This window comes from Pezoporus flaviventris, unplaced genomic scaffold (assembly GCF_033815535.1).
Source record: "Pezoporus flaviventris isolate CSIRO_AGI_PZ_B2104156 unplaced genomic scaffold, CSIRO_AGI_Pfla_v1 ptg000079l, whole genome shotgun sequence".
NCBI classification, from domain to species: domain Eukaryota; kingdom Metazoa; phylum Chordata; class Aves; order Psittaciformes; family Psittacidae; genus Pezoporus; species Pezoporus flaviventris.
Window position 1 is genome coordinate 6,994,572 of NW_026892627.1, and position 26,161 is coordinate 7,020,732.

The 26,161-nt window shown below is 37.1% G+C and overlaps 1 protein-coding gene across 20 annotated transcripts in view; it reads right to left on the minus strand.

Annotated features, from left to right (window-relative positions):
* Window positions 1-26,161, minus strand: part of KMT2C (lysine methyltransferase 2C) — a 194,437-nt gene that overhangs the window by 58,971 nt on the left and 109,305 nt on the right. For 19 of the 20 annotated variants that reach the window (XM_061474341.1, XM_061474359.1, XM_061474358.1 and 16 more), the window contains 10 exons: window positions 25,693-25,853; window positions 23,274-23,381; window positions 20,838-21,577; window positions 13,610-13,729; window positions 11,117-11,233; window positions 8,490-8,591; window positions 8,210-8,314; window positions 7,090-7,271; window positions 6,176-6,340; window positions 5,465-5,574 (listed from right to left, as the gene is read on the minus strand). In XM_061474341.1, coding sequence (XP_061330325.1) covers window positions 5,465-5,574; window positions 6,176-6,340; window positions 7,090-7,271; window positions 8,210-8,314; window positions 8,490-8,591; window positions 11,117-11,233; window positions 13,610-13,729; window positions 20,838-21,577; window positions 23,274-23,381; window positions 25,693-25,853 — 1,910 coding nt within the window. The remainder of the gene's footprint in view (window positions 1-5,464; window positions 5,575-6,175; window positions 6,341-7,089; window positions 7,272-8,209; window positions 8,315-8,489; window positions 8,592-11,116; window positions 11,234-13,609; window positions 13,730-20,837; window positions 21,578-23,273; window positions 23,382-25,692; window positions 25,854-26,161) is intronic. The other variant, XM_061474354.1, reaches the window with a different exon arrangement.

The following is a 26,161-nucleotide window of genomic DNA, read 5'->3' on the forward strand; positions in this document are numbered from 1 at the left end:
TTAAAAATGGTGACTTGATTTAAACTGAAACTGATTTTAAACTGAAGTTAATTTTCCTTCAAACAGTTCCACTGAACTCCCTAATCTATACTGCTGTTCACATTTACTAGCACCTTTAAAATAAAGTGCTTTTTGGTGTCACAGAAGCTGTGACTTCAAAACAAGCCTGATAGAAACTGAAGTTCTCCAACTGCCTAGAGCCAAGAATGGCACTGGAATGGCACTGAACTCAATGGTAAATGATCTCCTTCTACTGGCAAATGAATACACTGGATCTACTGGATTGGAAAGTAACCTCTACAGTAATGATGTCCAGGTTTTGCTCACCTAAGTATTAAAAAATGGGAGGGATTTGTAAATTGTATATCAACTGCTGATTCCCCCAAGGAGGGGCAGGCACCCTCCAACAGCTTCATACACAATATTCTAGCTATGTCTATGCTGTTGTGTTTCTTATACAACACATGAGATGGGTGATACATCTGAGAACAGATGATGTATGATTTGTTGAAGTTAGACAGGGTAATTCTTATTCAAGAAAAGAATATCAATACATGGAACAGCAGAAACTCAATTTAAAAAACTACAGCTTCAGGGAAGCACTGCAAGAGTGAGACTGAACAAAAAATGATCAAAATGTCCTATAAAATTACACTACTGTTGCTGTGGGTAGAAACGTTCTTCCCATCTGCCTTAATTACAGTAACCGTAATCACGCTTCACTAACCTGTGATGTGCAGACTAGACTTTTAATGTTAGTAGTGACTTTACAGAGATTATGTAGACAGAGTAAGTAAAGTGAAAATTAGAAGCTTCTATCTCACAAACACTGAGAAGTAGCATCAGAAAACCTGTTAGTTTGGCACAGTTAGCACTACTAGGCAAGCTTATCTACAGATTTTTCTTTTTTTTTCTTCCTAGAAATCTTATCTATGGTGAATTTAAGACTCAGAAAAATATCTGGAGTATTTATTTTGCATCTGTACACAAGATGAGACCACTGAGGCAAAGCACATGTCGGAGGTTTAAGGCTTCTTTGACATATCAGACCACCACATGCATACTGCTGCTGACCATCTCACACACAGTACAGAGTAAGGGGCAAGACTAGGATAAGCTCAAAAATTTCAAAGTAACACTTAAATTCTTTGCTAAATACAATAATGGGTATGATGCATTCTAAGCATATAAACAGAAATAAGGACAGTAAAAGTCTGTCTTCAAAAAATATAGTCCCTTAAAAGTTTTATGTAAAGTGTAACTAAAGTGTATGATATAACCTACAGAAAACCAAGATTCCATGCAACAACTAAATGAAAGCAGCCCATGAGAATTACTGAAAAACTGATACACAAGAGTGGAAGGAATAGACAAGGAAGAAAATAAAACTGGAAATTAGATTTTGAAAGAAGCACTAAGTTGGAAGGAAACAAAAAATATGGGACAAGCTGCAGGATGGAAGATACTCAGCAGCACTGAACTGAAACAACAGAAAAAAGGCAGACTGTAAGAAATACTCAAAGTGGAATAAGACATCATCTGTTCATTTAATTGGTTATAAGATGTTTTAAGGCAGAGATAGCAATTATGGAACTGGAACCTAAGGTAAACAAAAAATTTAGAAAGACCGCTGTGAAAGGGAATTTGAAATCCTGATTTTGAAGTCAAACAACAGGGAGTGTTCTTCTGGTCCAGGTCAGATTGTGAACAATTTTAGCTTTGGAGATGGAATAGAGTTGAAATAGTCAAATAAACAAGCTGACAGTGACAGAGGTGAGGCCTTAAGAGACCAACTCACAAATGCTGCACAAAACAAACAGTATTTGAAGACAATATCAAACAGACTTCCAGAAAAGGAGCTAAGTAGAGCGCAGACTAGGGATTAAAATCAATAAAATGAGTAACAGAGAAATACAGTACTGTTAGAGAAAGACAGTTCAAGGGGGAACAAAAAGCAGCAAACAAAAAAGAGTGCTTTCTCAGGCACTAAGCTGAAAGTTAACTAAAATTATTATGCTTATTTGCAAAAGGGTTTAAACATGCTGAATATTGCACAACATTCAGTAGCCTCAGCTCAAAACAAACTGCACAGAATACAATACGATGAGAAGAATCATCGTTTCAAAAAAGAAAGGGGACTGCCAATTGTAAGGCTGTAATAGAAAAGAACAATTCTAGGAAGAAATTAAATCAGCATAAGGGACAGAATGAAATGGTTTATGTAAAAATACTACAATAACAGAGCACTATTCAATGACTGCATAACTGTATGCATGACCCAGGGATTTCTTTGTAGATACAGTAACTTACAACAATGTGGGAGCTGACAAAATAAATGTGTCAAATAATAAAACAAAATCAAAAGTTAAATTCTTTAAAATATCGTGTTATGCCACTTTTGTATTCTTTATTTGTAAACTACATTGAATTAAGTTTCAGAATGAAAAAAAATTTAATTCATAAAAGTTGTACAACTGAGGCTCCCAGCCATAATATGTGTACCACTAGCACTACTGAGCGTCTCTGAAGTAGTAAGTGATATGAAGTCCTCACTGCCTCTGAGGGCATGCTTACATGAGCCACAAGAGGAATGCAGGCACACAGGCAGGTACCAGAAACTGTTACCAGATCAACTGTAACTAAAGAAAACCGGGCAGAGATGGTCCCTTTGCTTCCTGCTGAGAAAAAGAAACAACACTGACAGAGGAGGATGCTGGAGTATGTGGAGGGAGAGAGGATGGAAGTAAGCAAGGAAGGAATGAAAACTGCAGATGGGGCATATGACATACAAGGGCAAAAGACAGAAAAGCAGAAGTGATGGGTATATGGTGGAGAATTGCTTGTTTAGGAGTAGTTGCTTGTAGATGAGAGATATACCTTTTCTGAACGTGCAGGAATTACAACACAGAGAAAAAGCTGCTGCTACACTGAGCAGCTGCTCGTACCCAGCCACAATACTACTCAAGCAATCTAAATTAGAAATAAATTTAAATAGGCACAGCAAATATGCTGGGGAACATACGTTATAGCTTGAGACCAGAGTAAAAGGAACCTGATGAAACGCTGAGCAGAGTTGATTATTTCAAAATAATCTAGTAATGAAGGTTTTATGGTATATTACTTTGGAGCAAATCTTACCACATTATGACTTTTGATATTATGTATATTCAAGAAGAAAAAAACACACCTATTTATCTTTTATTTCCGTTTCGTGAAGAAGATAACTTTGTAAGATTATCAGACATGATGAGATAGGGAAGAGCTCTTACGAATGTAAAAATTTCCATTTTCTGAAGCAAGAAAAATGGAAGCTCTTTCTCAATGCCTACACACTAGGAAAATTTACTCTTTACCAACAGTACACCTGCAACATTTGGTAGCTTACTAGGGTAAGGGGCTCTTGCTTTTTCTAGAAATAAAGCAGTTAAAAAGCTTGTAATAATACTTGCAACACATCTGTGATATATCCAATGGAAAGAGCAAGAACTCTCCCAGTAAGAATCCCACAACATGGTGCATTTTAACAGTTTTCTACTGTTAACTAACATTTGTTTAGTTTCTCTAAGTTTATCAAATGCTGATTGCTTTCACTTTGAAACAAAGAATACAGAAAATTCTCAAAGGAGTTGTAGAAGAATTAACGAAAAGACTGAAATATTTCACATAAAAGTACATGCAAGTATTTCTGTGAACATGCACCAAATGACATCCACACATGCAACTGTTCAAACGTACACGTTAAAGAGGCATAATATATACAGAGTCAAAACATGAAAGAATAAGCAGAGAAACTTGTCATAAAAAAAGGTGGAAAAAAGAAAAACCCTGAAAAGAAAGCTTGGGAGCTCCCTAACAAGTATTGTAGGACTGGTTCATATTCTTCAGAAGACAAACCTAAACAACACAGGAAGGACTAGCTCAGGGACCAATTATGCCTGGAAGTGAAACATCTCTGATACCATCTTGCGAAATTTTTCCATCTCACATTCTACAAGCTTTAATTATCTCTAAAAGGTAGCTCTGCCAGCTTGAAAGAGAAAGGAAGAGAGAATATTTCTTACTTGGACCTTTTTAAGAGTTCAGAGCTTATTATCAAAGTAAACAGAAATCTGTGTTATATCTGCAAGTTTCTTCTTTTTCCCACTTACAAAGCCTCTTTCTGAATTTGCGAAAGCCGATCTCAAAAATGAAGAAACTTGTAGAAATACATAAATTGTTTTTTTTAATAGTGATAAAAGTGGGATACTTGGAAGTGTTCCACAACCATGTGTAGTTGACAAGGGAGCACATAAACTCCAAGGCCATGTTAGTAAGTTCCAATTACTGCCATGCTGGTATGACAATGAGCTAGTGTAAATGGACTCTAAGGAACTTTTCTTGGCAAACCTCTTGAACACATGCCTTATAGTATCTTCAATCCTGATCAGGAAAGCAAATCTTACTGGCATCTTCTTGGTAGATACAAATATTCCCTGAAATATTTGCTTAGTTCTTGTACCCTCCTCCTTATATTGTCATGAGTAATGAAAGTAAAGTGTTAATGCGAACACTTTAACATGCTACGACGCTAAAAAACGGGTATAGGTGTCAATGTTCAATTAAAATAGCAGTCTGAATAAAAAAATCCCATGAGATGACATGCAGAGAAAACAGACCCGGAATACCACCCCTGTAGTAAACCCGCAAATCATGTAGACCAACCTAAGTGTCGGCAGGCCACTCACAATAACCAGTATCAACAAAACCAGATGCTATAGCTGTGATTAAAAACTGCAGTAACCTCAGCTCCTGAAGTACCACTGCTACAGAACTGTAACACAGACTAACAAGGCGTGTATATACATATATTCATTGATAGCATGAGCACAGAAGAGCAAAGTTCATCAGAAAGAACTATACATTTCAACTAATAAGAAAGTGGCAATTCCTATGGAGGAAATTATGGCGAATTCTTTTAAAGACTGCAGCTAGGGAGGGAAGTACTGGTCTTAAGTACCGGCAGAGCTGAGCAAGTGGCATCAATAAAATGGGAGGAAGGAGGGGGAAAAACGTTTGTATGGACTGTTGTTACAGCTACTGCCGATTCAGACAGCTTCTGAATATCAAAATACAGGTTTCTCTGCTTAGAACTGATTTTCAGATTCTTTAGAGAACTGGGCTTTTTTCCACTTGACAAAATTAGATGCCTTTTACCCTTTCAGAACCAAAGGCTTTTAGTTGTTTACCCGAATTATCTTCAATACATCTACCCAGAATCCCCCACTACGTTTTATTTGGCCTTGCAACCAATCACTAGAGGGTGCGCAAGAGCTGAGGACACTTCCAGAGGGGCCCTTAAATGAAACATGAAAAGTCTTCCCTCCACCATGAGCCAAATCTCCACCAGAGCGACAAACTGTAACACATTCCCAAACCTATTTGTTGCAGTGTGCAATCCTGCCATTGGTTTCCATTGTCTTCTTACCGTTCGTTGTTGGTATGTATGGCCTACAAATGGTACAGTCAAAACCCATATCAGCTATGTTTTCCACTTCCTCCTCTGTGTTTAAGTTCTGACAGATTGCATGCATCCATCTAGAAATTAAGTGGGGGAAAAAATACAATTTAAAGGAAGTATGTGGTGTTTTAGGAGACCAAAATATCAGTATATGGTCCAAGTAAATGTGAAATATTAATTTTGTTTAAATTCTTTTCAGAGAGAAATGATGAATCGGGTTACCCATATACAGTATTCCCCTAATGTGGTGTATATCAAACACTGTACATACAGTACCAGGTTATCTATTTCCCTTCACAGGAAGGAACTATTTATAAAACGACATCCGGGAAGCATGTCTAAGTATCATAATTTTCTCCCTATATTGCAATAATTTTAACTACTTACTTGATACAATGTAATCTAGATTTAGCCTCACAACAATCATCCTGTGAGGTAAATTAGTTGTAATTTTACAGAGGGGGAAGATGAAACACAGAATGATTAATTAATTCACCCAGAGTTGTATACTTAAGTCTGTGGTACAACTTGGAATGAACTACTACAAGACTTCTGAGACTCAATCCAGTGGTCTTTACCACAAGACCATTCCCTCCATCTTTACACTTTCACATTAGGGGAAAAAAATTAAAATAAGACTTACATGGGAAAAAACGGTACAATATTAGAAATCCTTACCGATCACATTGTCTACACTGAATTATAAGTTCTTCATCCCTGTAAGTGCGATAGCAGATTGGGCAGGTAGACAAACTTGCGCAGGGAGCACACTGTGTGTAATTATTTTGCCATTCACATCTTAAACCTGGTGAAGTTGCTCCACAGTGTCTGCACCAAACACACCTGCAGAACAGACAAAATGACCTATTACTTTCAGTGCATAGGAAGATTATTTTGTGGCTTTAAAACCCTCCTACTTCGAATTGAGTAATTAAGTTTTAGATCATGAACCACAGGGGAAGGGGGGATTCGTTTCAGATCAAACTATTTGAACTGAATGAAAATGGTATTATTTGGATTTTGAACATTACCAACATTTTTTATACTTTTAAAAATGTTCCTCAGTAAGAATTCCCTTCAATCTGCAAAACTAGGTAGTCGGGTGCTTGTAACAGCTCAACAGGTCAAAGGACTTCCTGCTTCCAGTTGTCATTCACTTTGATATATGGAGACTTAACTATGTGAGATGTCTGTGTTCCACCCTAGTAAAACAAATGGTTTTCAGAGGGTTTTATTTTAAGAAAAATTTGGTGAAGCACCCATTCATTTTTCCAACTAAGCACTCAAATGAACATTCCAATGAATGGAAAAGGGGTATTTTATTTTTGGCTAAGAGTGTCAAAAGAAAAGTTTTGTCCTCCTCTTCTTAATTGGGTTTTGGCATGAAGAAGCAGTATTAAGAGATAAGAGTTTGTCTATTACATTGCTAACTGGATGAAACAATTCAAAAGTATTTTGTTTGCTTTTTTTAACACACCTGACTTAAATACAATTAAAACATTATTACAGTTAATTGACAATGCAAATACAAAGTGACAAAAGGAAAAAAAGAGGCCAGCAGTCAGTATTTCTGACCCCAGACACAAACACACCATTTGCACTTCCAGCCGCCCTTTGGAACTGTCTGCAGGGGTGGATCTAAGCAGTATGTGTGGTAGCTGATGTCGCAGTCATCACAGAGAAGCAGTCTTCCTGGATCTGTTGCTTTCCCACAGGCTTCACACACTGTGCACTCCAGGCACCTCCAACCTTTGCTAAGCACCACTTTAGTAATCTGCAAATGGCAAGGTGAAGATTATTTGAAAACTACTCTATGAAGTGTGATCGTTGTATAAATTAAGGTTTGGCTAGTGAAGCACAGGATGCTCTTCTGTGCACACTATCCACACCACAAGTAGCTGTTTAGCAATTGCTAATTAGACTTCCTGAAGCTTCAATAAATGGGAACGGATTAAAGAGAAAGAAATTGTAATTAATGACATCTGATACTGTTCCAGAAGACAACTTCTTTGGATAAACTAGCATGATAAAGAATATATACTGCATTGGCTCTATGTGTAGGATAGTTTACTCTTTATGGGAGTAACTGGTCCTGAAGGGATGAAGAAGAATGCAAGGCTGCTTTTTTTAGCTAGGTAGTAAAGCCATCTTTTGCATAGATGTGCTCACATGATAAAGAGTGTATACTGTATATATTGCAATAAATAGCTTATTATGTGCTTGCTAAGTCATCTCATACCATTCAAATTTAATTTTCACACATTCTCTCTTAGGCTAATGAATGCAAAATGTATTAATTAACCACTCCAACTGCTGTCAATTCTGACAGCCAACAGACAAATTGAATCAACTAAACCTTATGTCCCTAGTAAATGAAGATGCAGTGTAATTTTTTCCCTTGTTTTTAATTCTGCTTGTATTTAGGTTTTAAGCTTATATCTCAAACTGTTATTTTAACCAACTGCTGGATAATCAGTGCTATTTATGGTTGCAAAATTACAAAAAGGTTAATTTCTCTTGAGTCAATGCATACTATAAAATGACATTTAATTAAAGTCTTTCACAAGTTGCATATAAATAATGGTCACATTAGCTGATGAATATCTAACAAGTTAATGACTTCCTTAATTACCATAAAACCAAAGGCACCATAGTGCTATTAAAGTACAACATGAAAACAGTATAACCAAGAAATTTTTTTATGTAACTCACCTTAATACTGACACAGTATGGATGGTAACACTGACCACACTGAGAACATGCAAGCAACCTGCCCTCAGCACCTTGGCCAAAACTCCCACAAACCACACACATATCCTGAAATAAGAGAGAAGAGCTGACTTTCAACACATGCCAGACAGTAAATTCTGGAAACACTGTAAAATCCAACTAGCTTGCTGTACAACTTAAACTCCTAAAAAGGACATTCATTTACTGTTTTCTAATTAAAAGCAGAGAAACAAAACGAAAACATAGTGACTATTATCCTAACCTGATGGAGAGTGAACTTGTCACTGTTGGAGAAGAGGACGACTGTATTATGCATCGAGTTTTCTTCCTCATCTTTGTTAGATGAAATATCCATAGTTGTGACCTATTAAAAAAAAACACAGAACATGAACTGCAAGCACATCACTTATTCTGAGACAGAAGACAAGATGAAGCATTCTCTAAATATTTCACCTTTTTAGTAGTACCCAAGAATACCAGCTTTGCAGGTATTTATTCATACAGTATGAACTTTCATAAAAAACCTACCACCACCAGAAATTACTACATTAATTCACATTTTCACATCAGTACAAGCATCATCATTCATTTCAGTTTTACAGACACATTCTCTTCCTCTCCTTTGTCCACCCTTACACACTACCCCACTGCACTTTAAAATGGAAATGGAAGAGCCGCATCTCTGCTCTGCAACTCTGAAGTTGCCACTTACTTCGCAGGTAAAAGGTTCAAATTTCTATAGGAAATTGTGGTGAGTGATGTTCATTTTGATTTTATAGCGATTTACCTAACTCAGTATCCTTTGTTCAGTTACAAAAAATTTTAAGAATGTGTTTTAGAAAACTCAGCTTCTCTTGAAGCACAAGTTTGCGCTTTGTAACATCAAACTAATGATATAAATGCCTCCAATTCACTAAGGTACCTAAGACTAGCCTGAGTGGAATTCATCTTATATGTTTAAAATTACATATTTGCTTATGAATCTTGACCATCCAAAGCTTTAAAAGGGAACAACAACAGAGACATTTGCTCCTTTCTAAGATCACAAATACCAGAGTATTCCAAGAAATTATACAGGAAGCAAAAAGTAGCACAGTGCTGTGTAAACTCAGATTGTATATGAAGACAAAAAAGTGGCTACAAAGAGAGGGTGAGAATTACTTTAAAGACATAAAAACAAATAAGTCCTTTTTTGAACATGAGGAACAGGATGCCTTCCAAAATCTGCAGGGCTGACTGATAATCAAACTGAACAGAATGTTCAAAGACATCAAGTCCATAGGAGGAAAAAACCTATGAACTTTTTGCACTCCAGATTTCAAACGGTTTTTCATACCAAAATCTTTCTTCTTATGAGGAGCAAACCAAGACTTGTGTAAGATTTAAGAGTTTTAAAAAGACTTCAAGTATGAAACAGTTTAACTATCAACTGAAGTGAGCAACGGCTTGCTCAGAATCACTTCAGCGCTGTATGGGAGACAGCAAAACCATTTTCTCAAAGGTTTCTGGAGGGAAGCTGTGTACTGTCCTAAAGAATATCTGACAACTAACCACAACAGAGAACTTGCAGCCACACTGATATAATCTTTTATTAAAGAATCAAGGAAGCTTTAATTATGGTGAATCATGATCTATCAGGGCTCACTGAAGAAGTCAACAAGCCTGGGGAAGCCGAAACCTAACTCACATTAACTTACTTTGTTACCAAATTCTTTAGTCAAAGTCCTTCACCAATGCTACTTGAAAAAAGGTAAACTGACATAGAATTAGAGGAATGGTCCCTACATAGATGCAAGACACAAAATAAAGAGTGACGTAAGTTATTAATTTTCTCTGTGGGAAAACAGAACTAGTGGAAATCTGACAGGGAATGTCTGCTAACAGGCCGTGGTGTTCTACAAACTTTTGTACAATCCGACAAATCAAGCAAGGAGCGAAGTGACAAACTCGACAAAAGTATTAAAATATTCATAGTAGTAAAAGCCAAAAGACAACTGTGAACTGCACAAGAACTTCATAAAGCTGACTGCTGGGCTATAAAATGGCAGAGGAAAGTTCTCAAAGACAAAAAAATGAATGTGACAAAACAGCTGATAGGGACGATCAAAGAGATGGAAAACCTTCCATACAAGCAAAACCTTGTACTGGGATTCTCCAGACTAGCAAGGAAAGAGTGGAAGGAAAAGAAGGAGAGTTACGGATATCTATAGAAACTGAGTGATATGGAGGGAGGAGGTGAATAGAAAACAAGTCTCCACTGCTTCTTCTCTAAGAGCACAGGCAATGAAACGAGCAGGCAGCAATTTAAAACAACAGGCTGATGAGCTGTACAAAGGTTAACATGGTTTTCAAAAATTTTTAGAAGTGAATAAATTGATGCAAGCCCAACACAGGCTGCCCAAGACAAAGATACCACCTCCTGTTCCGCAAGTCCCCACGCCACAAACTCATAAAGTGTCTCCTTCTCTAAGCTTCTTCTGTTTTTGCATTCTTCCCCCGGTGCTCAGTTTTGGTCCCATCAGTCAGAGAACCTTTGATCATGCTACGGCTACTGTTACAAGTCTTTCTCTCCCCTTTGTGTTCTTCCACTGAGAATGCCTTCCATGCCTTTACCCAGCATGTTTTCCACCCCAGGAAACAGAAGGAATACTCAAAGAATCCCAAGAGGTGTCCCTCCAAATGGCAAGGTCAGCATAGAATTGCTTCAGATCCATTAAGCTACAGTGCTCTAGGTTCTTCATTACACTTAGTAACAGCCAGGTTTTATCAAATACTTATGCTTTTTAGCACTCTTTGGTTTTATACAGTATTTTAATACAAGAATTATAGCTGAATAAAATTATGTTACATTAACAGACTGCAGTATGACTTAAAAATAAACATGCTTACCCCTGGAATGACTACAGTCCCAACTCCATTTTTCAGTTTTGATCTGCCTCTGCCACCTCTTCCCGAAAGACCTGCACCACGTGGCCGCCGCTTCCCTGGGAATCCTGATCCACGGCCCTATTCAATATAAGATAACAATATAAATGAAACCTGAAGTTCTTATGTTATAGGGGATTTAAACTTGTTAAACGCATCTACGGAAAAGCGTAAGAAAAAAGTCCACCCTATGATTTAAAGTGAATATGAGCACACTAGTAACACTTAGTTACTGAGTCCCTGCACAGACTGTTGTGAAATACCTTTAACTACTTACATGACATAAATGTGACCACCTTTATTGCCAGTAAGAAAGCAGTCAAAATCAGACATGTTTATTTTTTTGCTCAGGAATAACTGGAAATATGGAAGTGTTGTCATTTCCCCCCCCCCCCCCCCAGTTGCGATGTATCCAAAATAAATATCCTCTATTTTATGATTGGCTTTTCTTTCAAATAGTCAGCTCAGACATGGGACTTCTGAAGAGGGTCTGGACATTTGATTACTTGCAACCATAGATGCTTTGCTTATGCTATGAATAATCAAACAAAAAGTGAAATTTATTAGAACTCAACCGTGCTCCCAAAGTGAAGTAGGAACTGGCTCCACAAAAGCTCTTAATTCATTAGATACACTGAGAGCTTTTTATATTAATTATACCAATTACACTCAGACCAACATTCCCCATAATGTTTATGCTACAAAATATACATATATTCTTAGACACCTTCTTTTTCCCTTATTTTAGATGCAGATGGACAGCTGTAGTGTTGTGTGCTCTGGAGTATTCACAGTATGTTCCACTACAATTAACCGTGGAAAAGCAAGTACGTTTATAATAATAACTATAAAACTTTTTTTCCCCTCTAAATTTCAAAATGAACTAAACACAAAGGGGATCCCTAAGCATCTCTAATCACCTCCAGAGAGAAAAAGAACACATTCACAATGTCCCCAAGTTCTGGGTGGTATACTAGACATCTTTACAACATTTTTCAGAGACTCTGATCTGTGTATCTGGTGATAGTTACAGTGTATACTCAAATAAGCATTTTTTCTACTACAAAATAAGCAATGACATTATATACTGCATTTCAAATTTGTGAATAACCTTGGCTCCTAATGCAGCCTGACTCCATCCACAGAGTTTCTAGATACAGTGTCTGGATCCAAACATTTGCTGGAAACTACTTTTAATACCAAGGCAAAACATTTGCTCAATAAAATAGTGTTGACGGAACCACAAAGCTCTCTGGGGATGGTGTCGCCAACAGACATGAATAGTCTACTGACAGAGACAGGAGTTCCCTAGATGGAAAGCAGCACTATGGGTTCAATATTAGCAACAGTATTTTTCAAATATGCCAACTCCAGTTTTAAAGAAAATATAGACGTTTATGGCCATAATTAAGGGAAAATCCAAGCATCCCGAAGTTAAAATTTTATTAACATCCATCTATTAATGGAAAGAGAAATTAAACTGACTTACTCTTACAGAACGAGATAATGTTACACCATGTTATTTTAGGAAATGAAAAGAAGGATGCTACTGATGGCTTAAATATTTATACGCGCTAAGGTGAAACAAAAAAATGTTGTCCTTACATATATATGGAGTTAATACATATGGACACACAGACATACAAGCATCAGGTGTTTAAAATGCAAACTCTTCTGGCATATGTCTTATTTTGTCTGTTTCAGACTAGGCATCAGTATTGTTATTTTCACACAACTAGGAACAGGAATAAGCACATACTTATATCAATGTTAATGCTGAATATTAAGCTGAAAATTAATGCTTAAAGCAGCAAAAGCTAAGCTAATGTTAAACTAAAATAAAATCAGGATGAGAGTTAAAGTGAGATGAAAATAAATCATTGGGAAGCTACAGCTATCTGTCAGAATGTCATCATTTAGTTTTTTGCCTTTATTTAAAAATAATTCCACTTAGTTTATGTGTTTTTAATGGTAAACATCACTGTGGATATGAGCTTTGGTCCATCTAATCAGGTAGGAAAGTTGTTATTTATTCCCCCGTAAGCTAAGAACGATGATGCTTTGCATCCACTCTTCAAGATTTCTCCACAGCCACCCTTCAGATCTCTGCTCCTTTCCATGCCTGGCTTACCTTACTGCCAGGCTTAAGGACATTTTCCCTCTCAGGTAATTCATTTTGACAGCTATGTAAAGCCAACCACAAAAAGTGAAGTACTCCATACACATGAAAAATTGGCAATACAAACTATTCTTTGCATCTAGGCAATGCCATCATACTGTACACTCTGGAAAGCATACATTTTTTCAGCCTGAAAGCTCCAGAGTTTCAATAACTTTTAAAGGCCTTAAACAGTAATAGAATGGAAGATAAATTCAGTTGTGAGATACAGAATTTCATCACTAGTCTCTACAGCAGAAAGATAGCAATGGATATGAAAATAAATTCAGATTATTTACCACTTTGATGCTCCAAATGGCACTGCCAGGAAGCTGTCTGGATTTAAAAATGTCCCGACCTTCTGAAATGTCTGGGGACCAGGAAGGTGGGCTGACTGTATTATTGGTACTCCAAGCCCCCTAGGATACGGCAGGTGAGAAAATAGATGTATAAAACTTCGCAACATAAAAGGAAAGAAAAAAAGAAAAAAAAAAAAGAAAAAGGCAAGCAACAAAAAAAATCTGAAAAGCAAAGCACATGCAGGCATAGGCATTTCTATGTTAACCTAGGTAGTCAATTAGTTCACTGAGTAAGAGGAAGGTGGGAAATTTTTAGGTTTTCATTGAAACATACACTAAAACAAGTATTAACCTCCAACTGACAGTTAAGTACAATGAGTTTATAAACAAAGTGTAATACAAATCGAAAGCAAGCAACCATAACAACAACAATTTATATCCCTAAATTTTATTGCATCAAAGGAAGACGACAGTGGTTTGAGATGGTAACACTCTCGTTTATACTTCAAATCACCATTTTCAGAGAACAGATGGCCTTAGTTGACTTTTGAGTCTAAACTACTGACAATCACAGTAACAACTGGTTTAAAAAGTGTGTGAAACAAAGGGAATATAAAGAAACCACTGGAAAAAAGAAAATAAAAATAGCTATGGTAATTAACAAAGTGTCTCCTTCTTGCCCGTTTGACACAAATAAACCATTCTAAAACCCCATTAAGCTTTTCCACCCCAGTGTTTGCATGTTATGCTGTGCTATCAAATTTTAATACATTATTATATACAAGCAATAATAAACATCCATATGGTATATCAACAAACTCTTTTAAAGTAAAGGATTATTACCGCTATTTATATCGTTCCCATCATGGTGAGACATTGCGTAACTCTGACACAAGAAATACAGCAAAATTAAGCGGAAAATGTTAAGCTGGTGAAGAAAAAAGCCCACTGAAGTTCCTCACACACATTAAAATCTGAGGAAGATTTTTGAAAACCCTGAGTAAAGACTGCAAGAGATAACCATCATAAATAACTTAATTTTAATTTTACACATTAAATTAAAGAATAATGTGTTTTCCTAAATCTAAATTTGCGAGAGTAAGAAATAATGAATACCAAGATGAGATGTAAAACAAGACGAAAAGTGTAGGTTTACCTTCTTGAGAATTACATTTGGCAGTAGGATTGTACAGATGATATGGAATAACCTTATGCATACTAACAGTCGGAACTATTCACACATGCGTGACTGCGCACATGGGCAAGCCCAAACACATTTATGCCTTTGAATACTGGTATACAGAATAATAAGCATTCTGAAAAATGAGACAGCTTTGCAAAACATGGTTTTTTTTTTCCTGAAATGAAACAGTCTTCATCAAGAATGTGTAGAATACAGTTTCTCTGGAATCAACAACTCCGCAAAACATATGTTTATCTCAGACTGTAAATAGGTATTTTGCTAACAGCTGTGCTGACTTTAAAAAAAAGAAAGGGTTACCCCTTAACCCATTTCAAGCCAGAAGGATCATAGGCAAGACCTCATTAATCCAGGTAAGGCATGGCCACATTAGCCCAGATGAGTATAAGCCAACATCTCACTTAGACTTGAGCAGATAAGGAAAAGCTCCTATGATGCCTTCTGCTTACAGAGCTGGGTAGGCAGTAACCTATGGCTGCTCAGATAGAATCAGAACTGTCTGGGTTGGAAGCAACCTTAAAGCTCAGCCAGTTCCAAACCCACTGCCATGAGCAGGGACACCTTCCACTAGACCAGGTTGCTCCAAGCCCTGTCCAGCCTGGCCTTGAACACTGCCAGGGATGGGGCCGCCATAGTTTCTCTGGGCAACCTATGCCAGGGCCTCACCACCCTCACAGGAAAGAGCTTCTTCCTAATACCTAATCTAGATGCCCCCTCAGTCAGCTTAAAAGCTTTTCCCCTTGTCCTATCCCTACATGCCCTTGTCAGAAGTCCCTCCCCAGATTTCTTGTCAGTCCCTTTAGCTACTGGAATCTGCTCTAAGGTCCCCTCAGAGCCTTCTCTTCTCCAGACTGAAAAAGCCCAGCTCTCTCAGCCTGTCTTCGTAGGGCTCAGTATTCAAACTGGCACAACAGATCCAGAAAGAAAAGTTTTTCAGCAACCTAAAAGCCTAATTATGCTTAACAGTTGTATTTTAAAAATGCCAACATCATCCAAGTGATACCACCCACAGTGTGGACATGATGGTATTCACTATAAATCTGTTTTCTAGGAGTTCAGCTACGCCTGCATAGGAAAGGGAATATGAACTTAAGAGTTCACAAAAAAAAACCCACAACAAACAAACAAACAAACAAACAAACAAACAAACCCAAACTTCACAAATAAAAAAAGTCACAAAACAATTCTGCCTACACAAGGTGGTAATGTGACACACAACCACAAACTCCTTTGTGCCCAGAAGACTACCTGTGTGTTTTCAACTGCTCAACACTGTCTCCCCTCTGCCAAGGTGCTTCCAAAAATACTCTAGCTGAACTGCTAATGCCAGCAACTGCTCACCTTCACTTGGGTTAAAGTTGAGTGCGCTTGATTAAAGAGCTTAAACTGTAAGATTTTGCTATCCCAGTTTTTTACTTGACTTCAGTTAGATGGTTACCATGCAGACAACCCAGCAGACCAAAAGGATCAACAACCTCTAACAGGGAAATAGTGTTGAGCAGAAACCTTCTGCACCTGCAAACCTAGAGATGGATGATGCTCACATCCACAACACAAGGGCATAGTATTCGTTACAGAACACAGACACAACTGCACCAAGTCAGAAACCAGGGTAAAGAAAGCAAGCAAACTGCCACAGACATAGAGGTGTGATACACCTACACACACACATTCCTGGGTGGACTCCAATGGAACACACATCACTCTACCTATGCTGGCCACCCCGTGGCATCCTGTGTGGCCAGCAAAATGAAATGGGTGCTTGCAGAGGGCAACTCACCACACATGGGGGTGGAAGGTGTCAGATTAGTCTCAGCCTACATGCTCCTAGTTTTCTCCAGTGGCTCTAAAGGGAACCTCAAGGTGATTACAGCAGACCTTTAACACTGCTCTTGGGTGAATCCCACTCTTTGAATCCACAACGGTTTCCACCATGCAGAAATGGCGAGACTGAAGTCTTGATTTTGTTGTACCAAGAGCACTGCAGTTTATGAGCCACTTCTCTGTCAAAATCTCATGTTCTCACTAAGCACTGTCACCCTAGTCAGCAATTACATCAGCAGCTCTGCGGCAATAGGAAATTCACCTTTACTACACTACCCATATTTTTAATATCAAAGAACATTCCATTTTAGCATGATAAAGTTAAAACATCCACTGAATTTTAGTTAGTTTCCCTATTACCCTAAAATTCATAATGAATAGTCAGTAACTGTTCTTACAATATGGCAAACTCAAAGTCTGTATAATGACACAAAAGATACGTGTATTGCAGAAACAATCCTTACATCAATCTATAAAGGGGGCTAAGGGTCAAAATTGGAGACCTCAACCATGCTGAAAACACTTAATCAACAACTCAACCTACCTTTACTCAGGATGTAAAAGATTATTTTCCTTTTAAAAAGATAACTTTTCTAATGATTAAGTATATTCAAAAGCTTATAAAGCTAATAGAACATTAAACCTGAATATGAAATACTTGGTCTTGCAAAACAAAATGAACTGTAGATGTTTCATGAACCATATTGTTAGGAATTAAATTAGAAATTTAATCCAAGCTTTACTGTAGATCAGAAACATTTGAATTCTTGGTCAGATAAACTTAATTAAAAACACACACTTCCACAATACTATGAACAAATGAATTACACCAAAGAGATACATTAATTGTATTTTGGCTTTTAATTAATTCCTACTACCACACAACACTGAAGAGAAAGTTCTTTTCAGTTCATTTATATCAGAACCACAGCAATAATTATGTACTGTGACAGAAACAGGAAGTTCTAATTCTCCATCATATTCTTGAGTTCCCAAAATTGAACAACACAGCTGCAAGTAAATTATAACAAAAGGAAACCCAGTGTCAGCAAGGAGATCTCACTAAATTACCACTGACTGTGTTTAGCTGCTTAATGCTTTATGAAATCTACTGCAATTGCAAATGCACAAAGCTGGATCTGAAACTTAGTATTTGATGTAATTTTAGGGTTGTGAACATAATTTAACCAGTTAAAAATATAGCTCCCCTCATTAAAAAAACCTAAACACAAAAACAGTAACAAACCCAATCCTTGAAAAAGACTTTTTGATCGTTTTTCCCCAGCACCTACCACTACAACAACACACTTAGTAGTACCATGTAATTGAAAACAGCAAAAAAGCTGTAATACCCAAGAACAAACATATATCTGAAATCTGAACCCATAATGGTGCTTTGCATTTTTCAGTGTCATTTTAGAAAATCTCTTAGAACACCCAGAAAGATGATCACTGGTATCTTTATGATTAAAATTAAATACCTCTAATTATAGTATTTTCCATGTAATGCATTCTAAAATAATACTTATGGTATAACAAAGACAGTAGAAGGTTATTATTTTCTGTTCAGTATTATTCTACAGACCATTCTCAACTCTTTACCTACCAGTCTTACAATATGTTGTAATGCCCTCTATTTACTGACTTCATGTTATGCTTTCCAGTACAACTTGCTGTAGTAAAAATGACTATTTCAAATTCGTTCAACTCGGATACCTAGAATATATACCCAATACCACAGAAAAAGAAAAAATATTTTCCTTGTGAAGATTTATTTCAAACTAGAATTATGTCAGATTAGTCATTAATAAATTTACTGATAATGTCTTTTCAGATTACTACTTCAGAGAAAAGAAATATGAAAGATCAAAAATATGAAAGAAATATGAAAGATTTGTGCTGCCCCCAGCACAAATCTGCAGTTTATAGGCAAGGGTGAGCATGTTCCATGGAGAAAACACTGCACAGACACAACTCTGAAGAAAGCACTGTAAAAACTTTTATCAAGCTGGCAGCTATTACTGAGTATCTCTGATGTATGAACAACTGAGTTTCAGATACATGTAGAAACCAATTTGGCTGTACTGTGGAGTAGTATAACAGAAACAAAACAGCATGAGAACCAAAACCCATTGGAAGTCAGAGATGCCAAGCTGATAGAGATAGTCCTCTCACCGGGCTGAACACAGATTTAAAGCTTCCCTGTAGCTGAATGTATGGATAATACACTATCCTAACACACACTGTTAGTAGAACTGCACCTTACTGACAGGAGTTCCTCTGTCACAGAAAAAAATACCTTCTCCAAAGTGGAACAAGCTTGTACCAGCCAAAGCAATTCTTATCAACTACACCAACAGACTGATTTATACATAGCTCCCCTTTTGATCAGAAGCTGGATTTTCTCCTGCTTCTTTAGTTTCTAACCAAAGCAGTGATGCCTGCAAAAATGACAGGGGAGAAAGGGGTGGTAATGATAGCAACACTGATAAGCACTGCCCTGGAAGGGACTCATAAAGCCTTTTTAAGCAGAATATAGTTTTCAGGGCTTGTGTCCTTTCACAAAGGACAGGGTTTTAGTCCTTGCAAAGTATGACTGATGTAGTGGCATTGCAGATACATCACTAAAGACTATTAAAAATGCAAACTACTAAGAACTAATAGAGGAAATAATTTCAGATTATGTGTAACTGTATTAGACAGCAGAACTGAGTAATTATTCAAATATATTTTATTATAGAATCATAGAATAGTTAGGGTTGAAAAGACCTTAAGATCATCTAGTTCCAACCCCTCTGCAGGGGCAGGGCAGGGACACCTCACACTAAACCATCTCACCCAAGGCTTCGTCCAACCTGGCCTTGAACACTGCCAGGGTTGGAGCATTCACAACCTCCCTGGGTAACCCATTCCAGTGCCTCACCACCCTCACAGTAAAGAATTTCCTCCTTATACCCAATCTAAACTTCCCCTGTTTAAGTTTTAACCCATAATTTATTTGCAATTGTATTAGCAGATTTTGAAGAAAGTCCCTTTCATTCAGCCTACTGCCCAGCACAATACATTAAATTTAATGGAAAGAAATCCAAATCAGAAACTATTCCTTTACATGGATTCCCCTGATTCTAGTGAAGTGTGGGTCTTATAAAATTGAGGAGCCGTATATTCAGGATCCAGAGATGGATGAGGGAATAATTTCTTTTAAGATAGTACAGAGTATTAAGAAAAATTATTTTTAGACATGCTTGTAATATGGGAAAAAAAAGACAAACCCACCCAGAGATACTCTAAAACCTTCCAAATTTAATTTATTATGTTTGTTGCCTTTATTATATACTTTTAACCATTTCAGAACACTCTCTCATACTTTTTCCTAAGTACTAAGAATCTGAACCCTTAGGTAACACATGAAAGTGGAAAGCATTGTGCAATCTTCAGAAAAGCATGAAGTCATTAACCTAGAAGCCCCAAAGGCTAAAAATAAATTGTCATAAGAACAGAAACGAAACACTAATTTGTCACACTGACATACTTTTCATATACAATTTTGAAAACACAAAATAAATTCTCAGAATGATGAACCACTTTCCACACAACTTAAATAGGGAGCAAGATGTCATAGAAAGTGACAGACTTGAGGATTCTTTTCCCTTATCAAATTTAATCCTAGTCAAACCACAGCCATTTGTACCAGACAGTTCTTGCATGGTATTTGCTAATGTTCCAAAACCACAAAATTATTTATAACACCATTATAAATACCAATCAAGAAAATTTCTCGCAGTGTAACAGAAACAGAGTTGTTAGTGGGTTCTTCTATAAAGACAGTTTAGGGAACTTTGTAACAGACTCTGAAACTACTAGCCAATATAAATGGATATATGAGAATTATTAAGAGGGAAGTTAAAAGGGACAGCGTATGTGTATCTGCATTTGCAGCACAGGTATGAGAAAATCTAACAAAGTTTCTTTTATTTCACTTTAAGCATGAACCAGAAGAAACTTTAAATCTCACCAGAGAACCTTTATGATGTCTGACCTTTCAATTATTTAACATGAAATTATTTTCTTGAGGAAACACACCACACACTCACGAGAATAAATGCATGCTACGTCCTAAAAAACAGGTGAGTTTAATGCATTATTACTGAAATTTGAACTATGTGCTTCATAAATATATAATGAAACACTCCACATGCTTACCTGTCTTGATCTGGGTCTTCCAGGAGAAAACTTGCGTTTGGTGATGGCTGGTTTTCCCATGCCAATTTTTGGAGTAACTGATATGTAAGTCGTTGGGAGAGCACTTCCAGCTGTGGAAGGTAATGCTGGGGGCTGACTGTGCTGTACATCTCGTGCAGAATGCAAGTCTAATGAAACATCTGGTGAGGAAGACACATTTGTCTTGTTTATATTAACTGATGCGGGAAGTGAGGGGTAAGTCTCAGCTGGTGATTTTATGGGTTTGTCTCCAACTGGTGACTTATTTGCAACACCTTCATTTGCAGAAGTAGTTTCTACTTCTAGAAGAGCTGGCGTGTCAGAATTTTCGTGTATTTCTCCTTTTTCTATGTCTTTCTGCACTTTTATTATTTCCAGTTGTTGTTCTACAGGGATACAAGTATCTCCTTTATTTTCAGACTCTTGTATTTCTGGCATCACAGTCATGGTCTCAGGTACTGAAGGCAGAGACCGAGAGTCTACTGTGGATACTTCTGACACCTCAACACTACCCGGTGGCAGCTGTGTCTCTTCCACTTGTTTGTCTAACTCCTGCTGTATTACAGCTTGAACAGCTTCCATCGCTTCCATCATTTTCTCAGTCTGACCATCACCAGATGCTGGTGTCTTTTTAGGAGACATTTCCACTTCAGCTGAATTAATTTCAACAGAGACTTCTGTTTCCAGTTGTGAAGCCTTTTCTTCTGGTGATATGCCTGTAACTAAGTACAACCACATTAAAGGCTCAGTGCAAAAAAGAAAACCTTACACGGGTATACCAGTCAACAAGTATACTTGGTACACGTCAAATACACCAAATGCATAACACTTTACTTCAGTCAATTTAATATGTAGTTTAAAATACATTTCATAAATATCTTTCTTTGTACCTATGCTTATAGTAGCCTACGCTTTTAGTTCATTATTTTTTCCTCCCTGGACACACAGCAGAGTAAATCATGAGAGAGCAGACCCAAAATTAATTTTTGCGGAATATGATCACACATTTCCAGGTAGGCAGAAGAAAAAGCTTCTCCTTTTTAATTTCTGCATATTGAAGATGTACGTTAGCATAAATTAAAGTATTTTAAGCAACTGTCCCAACACTTCTAAAAAGCAGACAGCTAAGAACAGGACAAGTACAAATAAAAAAACCAACATTTTCCTCCTAGCACTCTTTCAGACTTCAGGAAATGTAAACAGTTGATGCTGGTTTTTAATTTACTAATGTCTCATGGATTTCTTTCAAAAATATTTGTCTAGCCTTCCTTTGACCCAAATCAAGCACCTTTCATGCACAACCTCCTTCATCAAGGAGTTCCAGAGTCTTATATTCATTCCATGGATAACAACCCTCTTCTCTCTCAATTTGGCTTCTCACATCTCCTTTTGATGGACCCTGATTCTCTTACAGGCCACTTACTTTCTACTACGCTTGCACTCCTCTTAAATTCACACTGCTACAACCTTCTCAGCCTCCACAGTTCAAAGCTTAGCATTTAATTATGAATGTGTCTTCACAGATAGTTTTAAATCATGGATTTTATAACACAGGATGTGATGCATAACAGAGTTATCAGTTACAAGATTTTTTTTTTTTTTTTTGCTTTGGATTTAAATTCCGGTTTCTTGTCTCCCCTTACAGCAACTACCCTCCAGCATCAGACTGAGTGGATGGAACATACTGGAAAATTCTTTGCCATTGGTATCTATCACTAACACATTAAGAGGACTTGATCCAGAAACCATTCTACTTGTATTCTTTTCTTTGGCTGGTACTTCACGTGTGATTGGTAAGATTTAATCTCGGAACACAAATGGTCCGCTACTGCAACACACCCTGTCTTGATGGGTACATTTGTTTATTAAACAAATTATCTTTCCTTTACAAAGGGAAAAAAGAAAAGAAGAAAACTTTAACCAAAGATACTTGTGGACTTACAACCTCAAAGTATATAAACTGGAGGGAAGTTCAACAGTGTGCCTCAAAGCACACATGGGGAAATTAATCCAATCCAGTTATTTGCAGCTACAAACAAGAAAGACTCGAAGAGAAAGTGGGTGACTACATTTGGATAGCAATAAATAGTCTTTTTTACTATAAACCTCCAGTGTACAAAACATTTAACTATACTTCCAGCTTTTGGAGAAAGCCAGTCCCACCAAAAAGAGTAAAACAGCTTTCTCCTATACAAATATTCTGGAGACTATCTTTGCCTTCAATAAAATACTTCAACAAAGAAGTTAATACTCCTGTTTTAGAGTTCAGACACTAGAACTGATACAATTTGTCTCCTACTGTTTTCCAGGCACTTTTTTTTCTTAAATTTATAAAGTACCTCGAATCTTACTGAATGGAAAGAGGGTTCTGAAGGGTTCTCTACTGGCACTTTCTCAGACTGCAAAACTCTTTCTTACCATCTGCGACACATCCAACAGCTGATTCTTGATCAGGGCCATCACCAGTAACAGGTTGTTCCTGAAATGTCACATCCTCTCCAGCACTTTCCATTTCATTTGTACAAGCTTAAGGTGAGGTATAGAAGTTAAAAAAAATTATGAGGTATTTATTCTATTACTTTGGAATCAGTAGTTGCTGTCACTGTTTGATATTTTGGCTAAAGAGAATGATATTCAATGATATGATAGCAGTTAGTACGAATCAGGTCAATGGGAAGGTTAGGGAGGCTATACAGTACTCCTAAAAATCTAGGAGCCTTTTTCTCACAGACTCTGAAGCCATTTTATACCTTTCAGACAGTGAAAAAATGTCTGTAAAGCAATTATATACGCCTAATTGTGAAAATTTTATTTACACAGAGTCACTGACTTTTGCATTACCTGAGCAATATTTTTATTTAAATTCAGGTCTGCTAAATTCTACAGAAATTGTAGTATGAAAGCTTCAAATTTTTATAAATACTGTAATAGCTTATGGCATAGGTATGAGGATCCATCTGCTTTCAGCACTCAGAACGCCGATTTTCAACCTACCTGTTCAACAACATGAAAACTGAATTTTACCACTTTAGAGCTAAGATACATTAATGTGTGAGTTCCTCCTATTAAATAAAGGAATTTGCATGGAAAAGGCGCTACTGAGAGCTTCTTTGCCTGACGGTATTGTTATAGAGCACAGAAACAGGAAATACTTTTTTTGCTTGTGTAAAGGCTTTTTCAGTCAAGGAAAGTCATTAAAACGCAATAGACAAAGTAGGAGCAGAAAAAAACAACGCATACAATAAGCATTAACTCAAAAGGGACTGATCTTCCATGGATGTTAGCACAAAAAAGAAGTCAAATGAATGTAGCCTTCTGTTCCGCAAAGTATTTTTAAAGTCCAAAACCCCAGGAACTATTAGGTGATGCTACTTTTAGCACCAAAAAGCTCCTATCAGACTCTGCCAACTTTAAAGTGATATTTTAACACTGAGGAAATTAAAATTCAGCTTAGCTCCAAATCTGATTTTAATGTACAAAAGTGCTCTCCTGGGTATAAAATACTGCATGACTGTACTGATGTAATAGCTCCAGATTACTCCTAGTAGTCCTGTTCTTCACTGGGGAGAAGAGTATGCTTGTCAATGCTTCTACTAGCTAGAAATCCTAACAGAAGCATGACTCGTGCTCACTGACAGAGTTCTTCTGCTCACTTATATACATTTACCTACTGTCAACTGCCCTTCCTCCAGGATTATCTTTTTCACCATTTCTTTCTGCTCATGAAAGGTATGCATTTACGTGTACAGGATAACATCAAAGAGAATGACTTGTTTACACAAAACATCAGCTTGAACACACAAAAATTAGTGCTTTGTTGTAGTCTAACACTTTTCCTTTCCAGGGAAAAATTATCAGGCTTTGGAAAACACAGATACTTAGTGCACCTGAGCTATCAATTTCTTTTAACAAAAGATCAATGCACAAGCATTGTTGTTTAAGTATCAAAATTGCACATGGCAGTGGTAGCGCCCTTAAATCTGTTAGATTTACCTTGCTTCCAAATTTAACCAAAACTGTGCTTCTCTTAGGATATTCAGCCTGCATGAGATAAGCTGCTATCCAACAGAGCATGTGGTATGGAATACACAAAGACATTCAGTTACATGTTCATTACACAGGTCCTGTGGATGACACACCAGACTCAGATCAAGAGATCCAAGTTCTCTCTGTGCTTCCTTACTGTTACTAAGTAATTTTTACACTTTTCTGCAACTTCCCTTTCCACCGCTTAATTTGTCTATATAGACAAGAATGTCTCAGAAAAAGATGACTAATCATATACTGTTTTGAAAAAAGGACACCTAAGTAAAAACTTTTTAGTTAAATATAACTGTCCCTTGAAGACAGTTCAGCTTCCACTGCTGTGTCCTACTTGGACATAATAAGATGAATGGGCACTAAGAGACTTACAAGTACCAAGAGGGAAATGGGAAAACTGGATGTCACCAGTAACATCTACCAGAAGCTGGTTTGTGCCTGGTAGTTAGGCACAAGTAAACAGAACAGGCTGTCAAATGAACACATTTATGAACGGTACCACAGCTAAAGAAAATAGGGAAGTCTGCAGCTACAGGCTGGGAAGCGGGAGCTGGAAAAGTTGAGACCCACCATTAAGGTGCTTACTTGCCAATGTTCCTCCTAGAAAGCCTGAAGCCAGAAAGCATACTCAGAAGACAGCTCACCCATGGATTGGTTAAGAAGCTGCTGCTAAATAGAAGAATGGATGAACTCCACTGAGCAGAGTATGAGTGGATGGTTCACAAAAGACTTAAGTGAGACAGATGCAGATATCTGATGTCAGGATTTTGGAAATGTAGAGATTATATTTGATTACCTGCTATACTGTCAGGTTCGGGAATGAGTTCAGAAGTGTCCATTACATCACATGACTGAGTCTGATCCCCTTCTCCTTGTTTACAAAGAGTGCAGATGTAATCTTTCAACTGAGACTCCAATTCACCACCTGGAGATCTGTCACATTCTATGTGAATCCACCTGGGGAGATTAATTTAGTGTGACTATGATTTTACTAAATCATATCTAATAAATAAAGTATCCTAGTAAAAACCGATTTAAAAATAGCACTGTTTTCCATTCCAATGTCAATCAATGCTTTATTATGGACAATTTTAGAGAAATAAGCATGACATGTCAGTACATCAAGCAATGAACAAATTTATACATGAAGACCTAAACTGTCACTAAAACCTATTGGACACTACAACATATGAAAATATCGAGACATTGCACAGCAAGATATAACAGCATTTAATATGAAACAGAATCTACATTCTTAAAAGGTT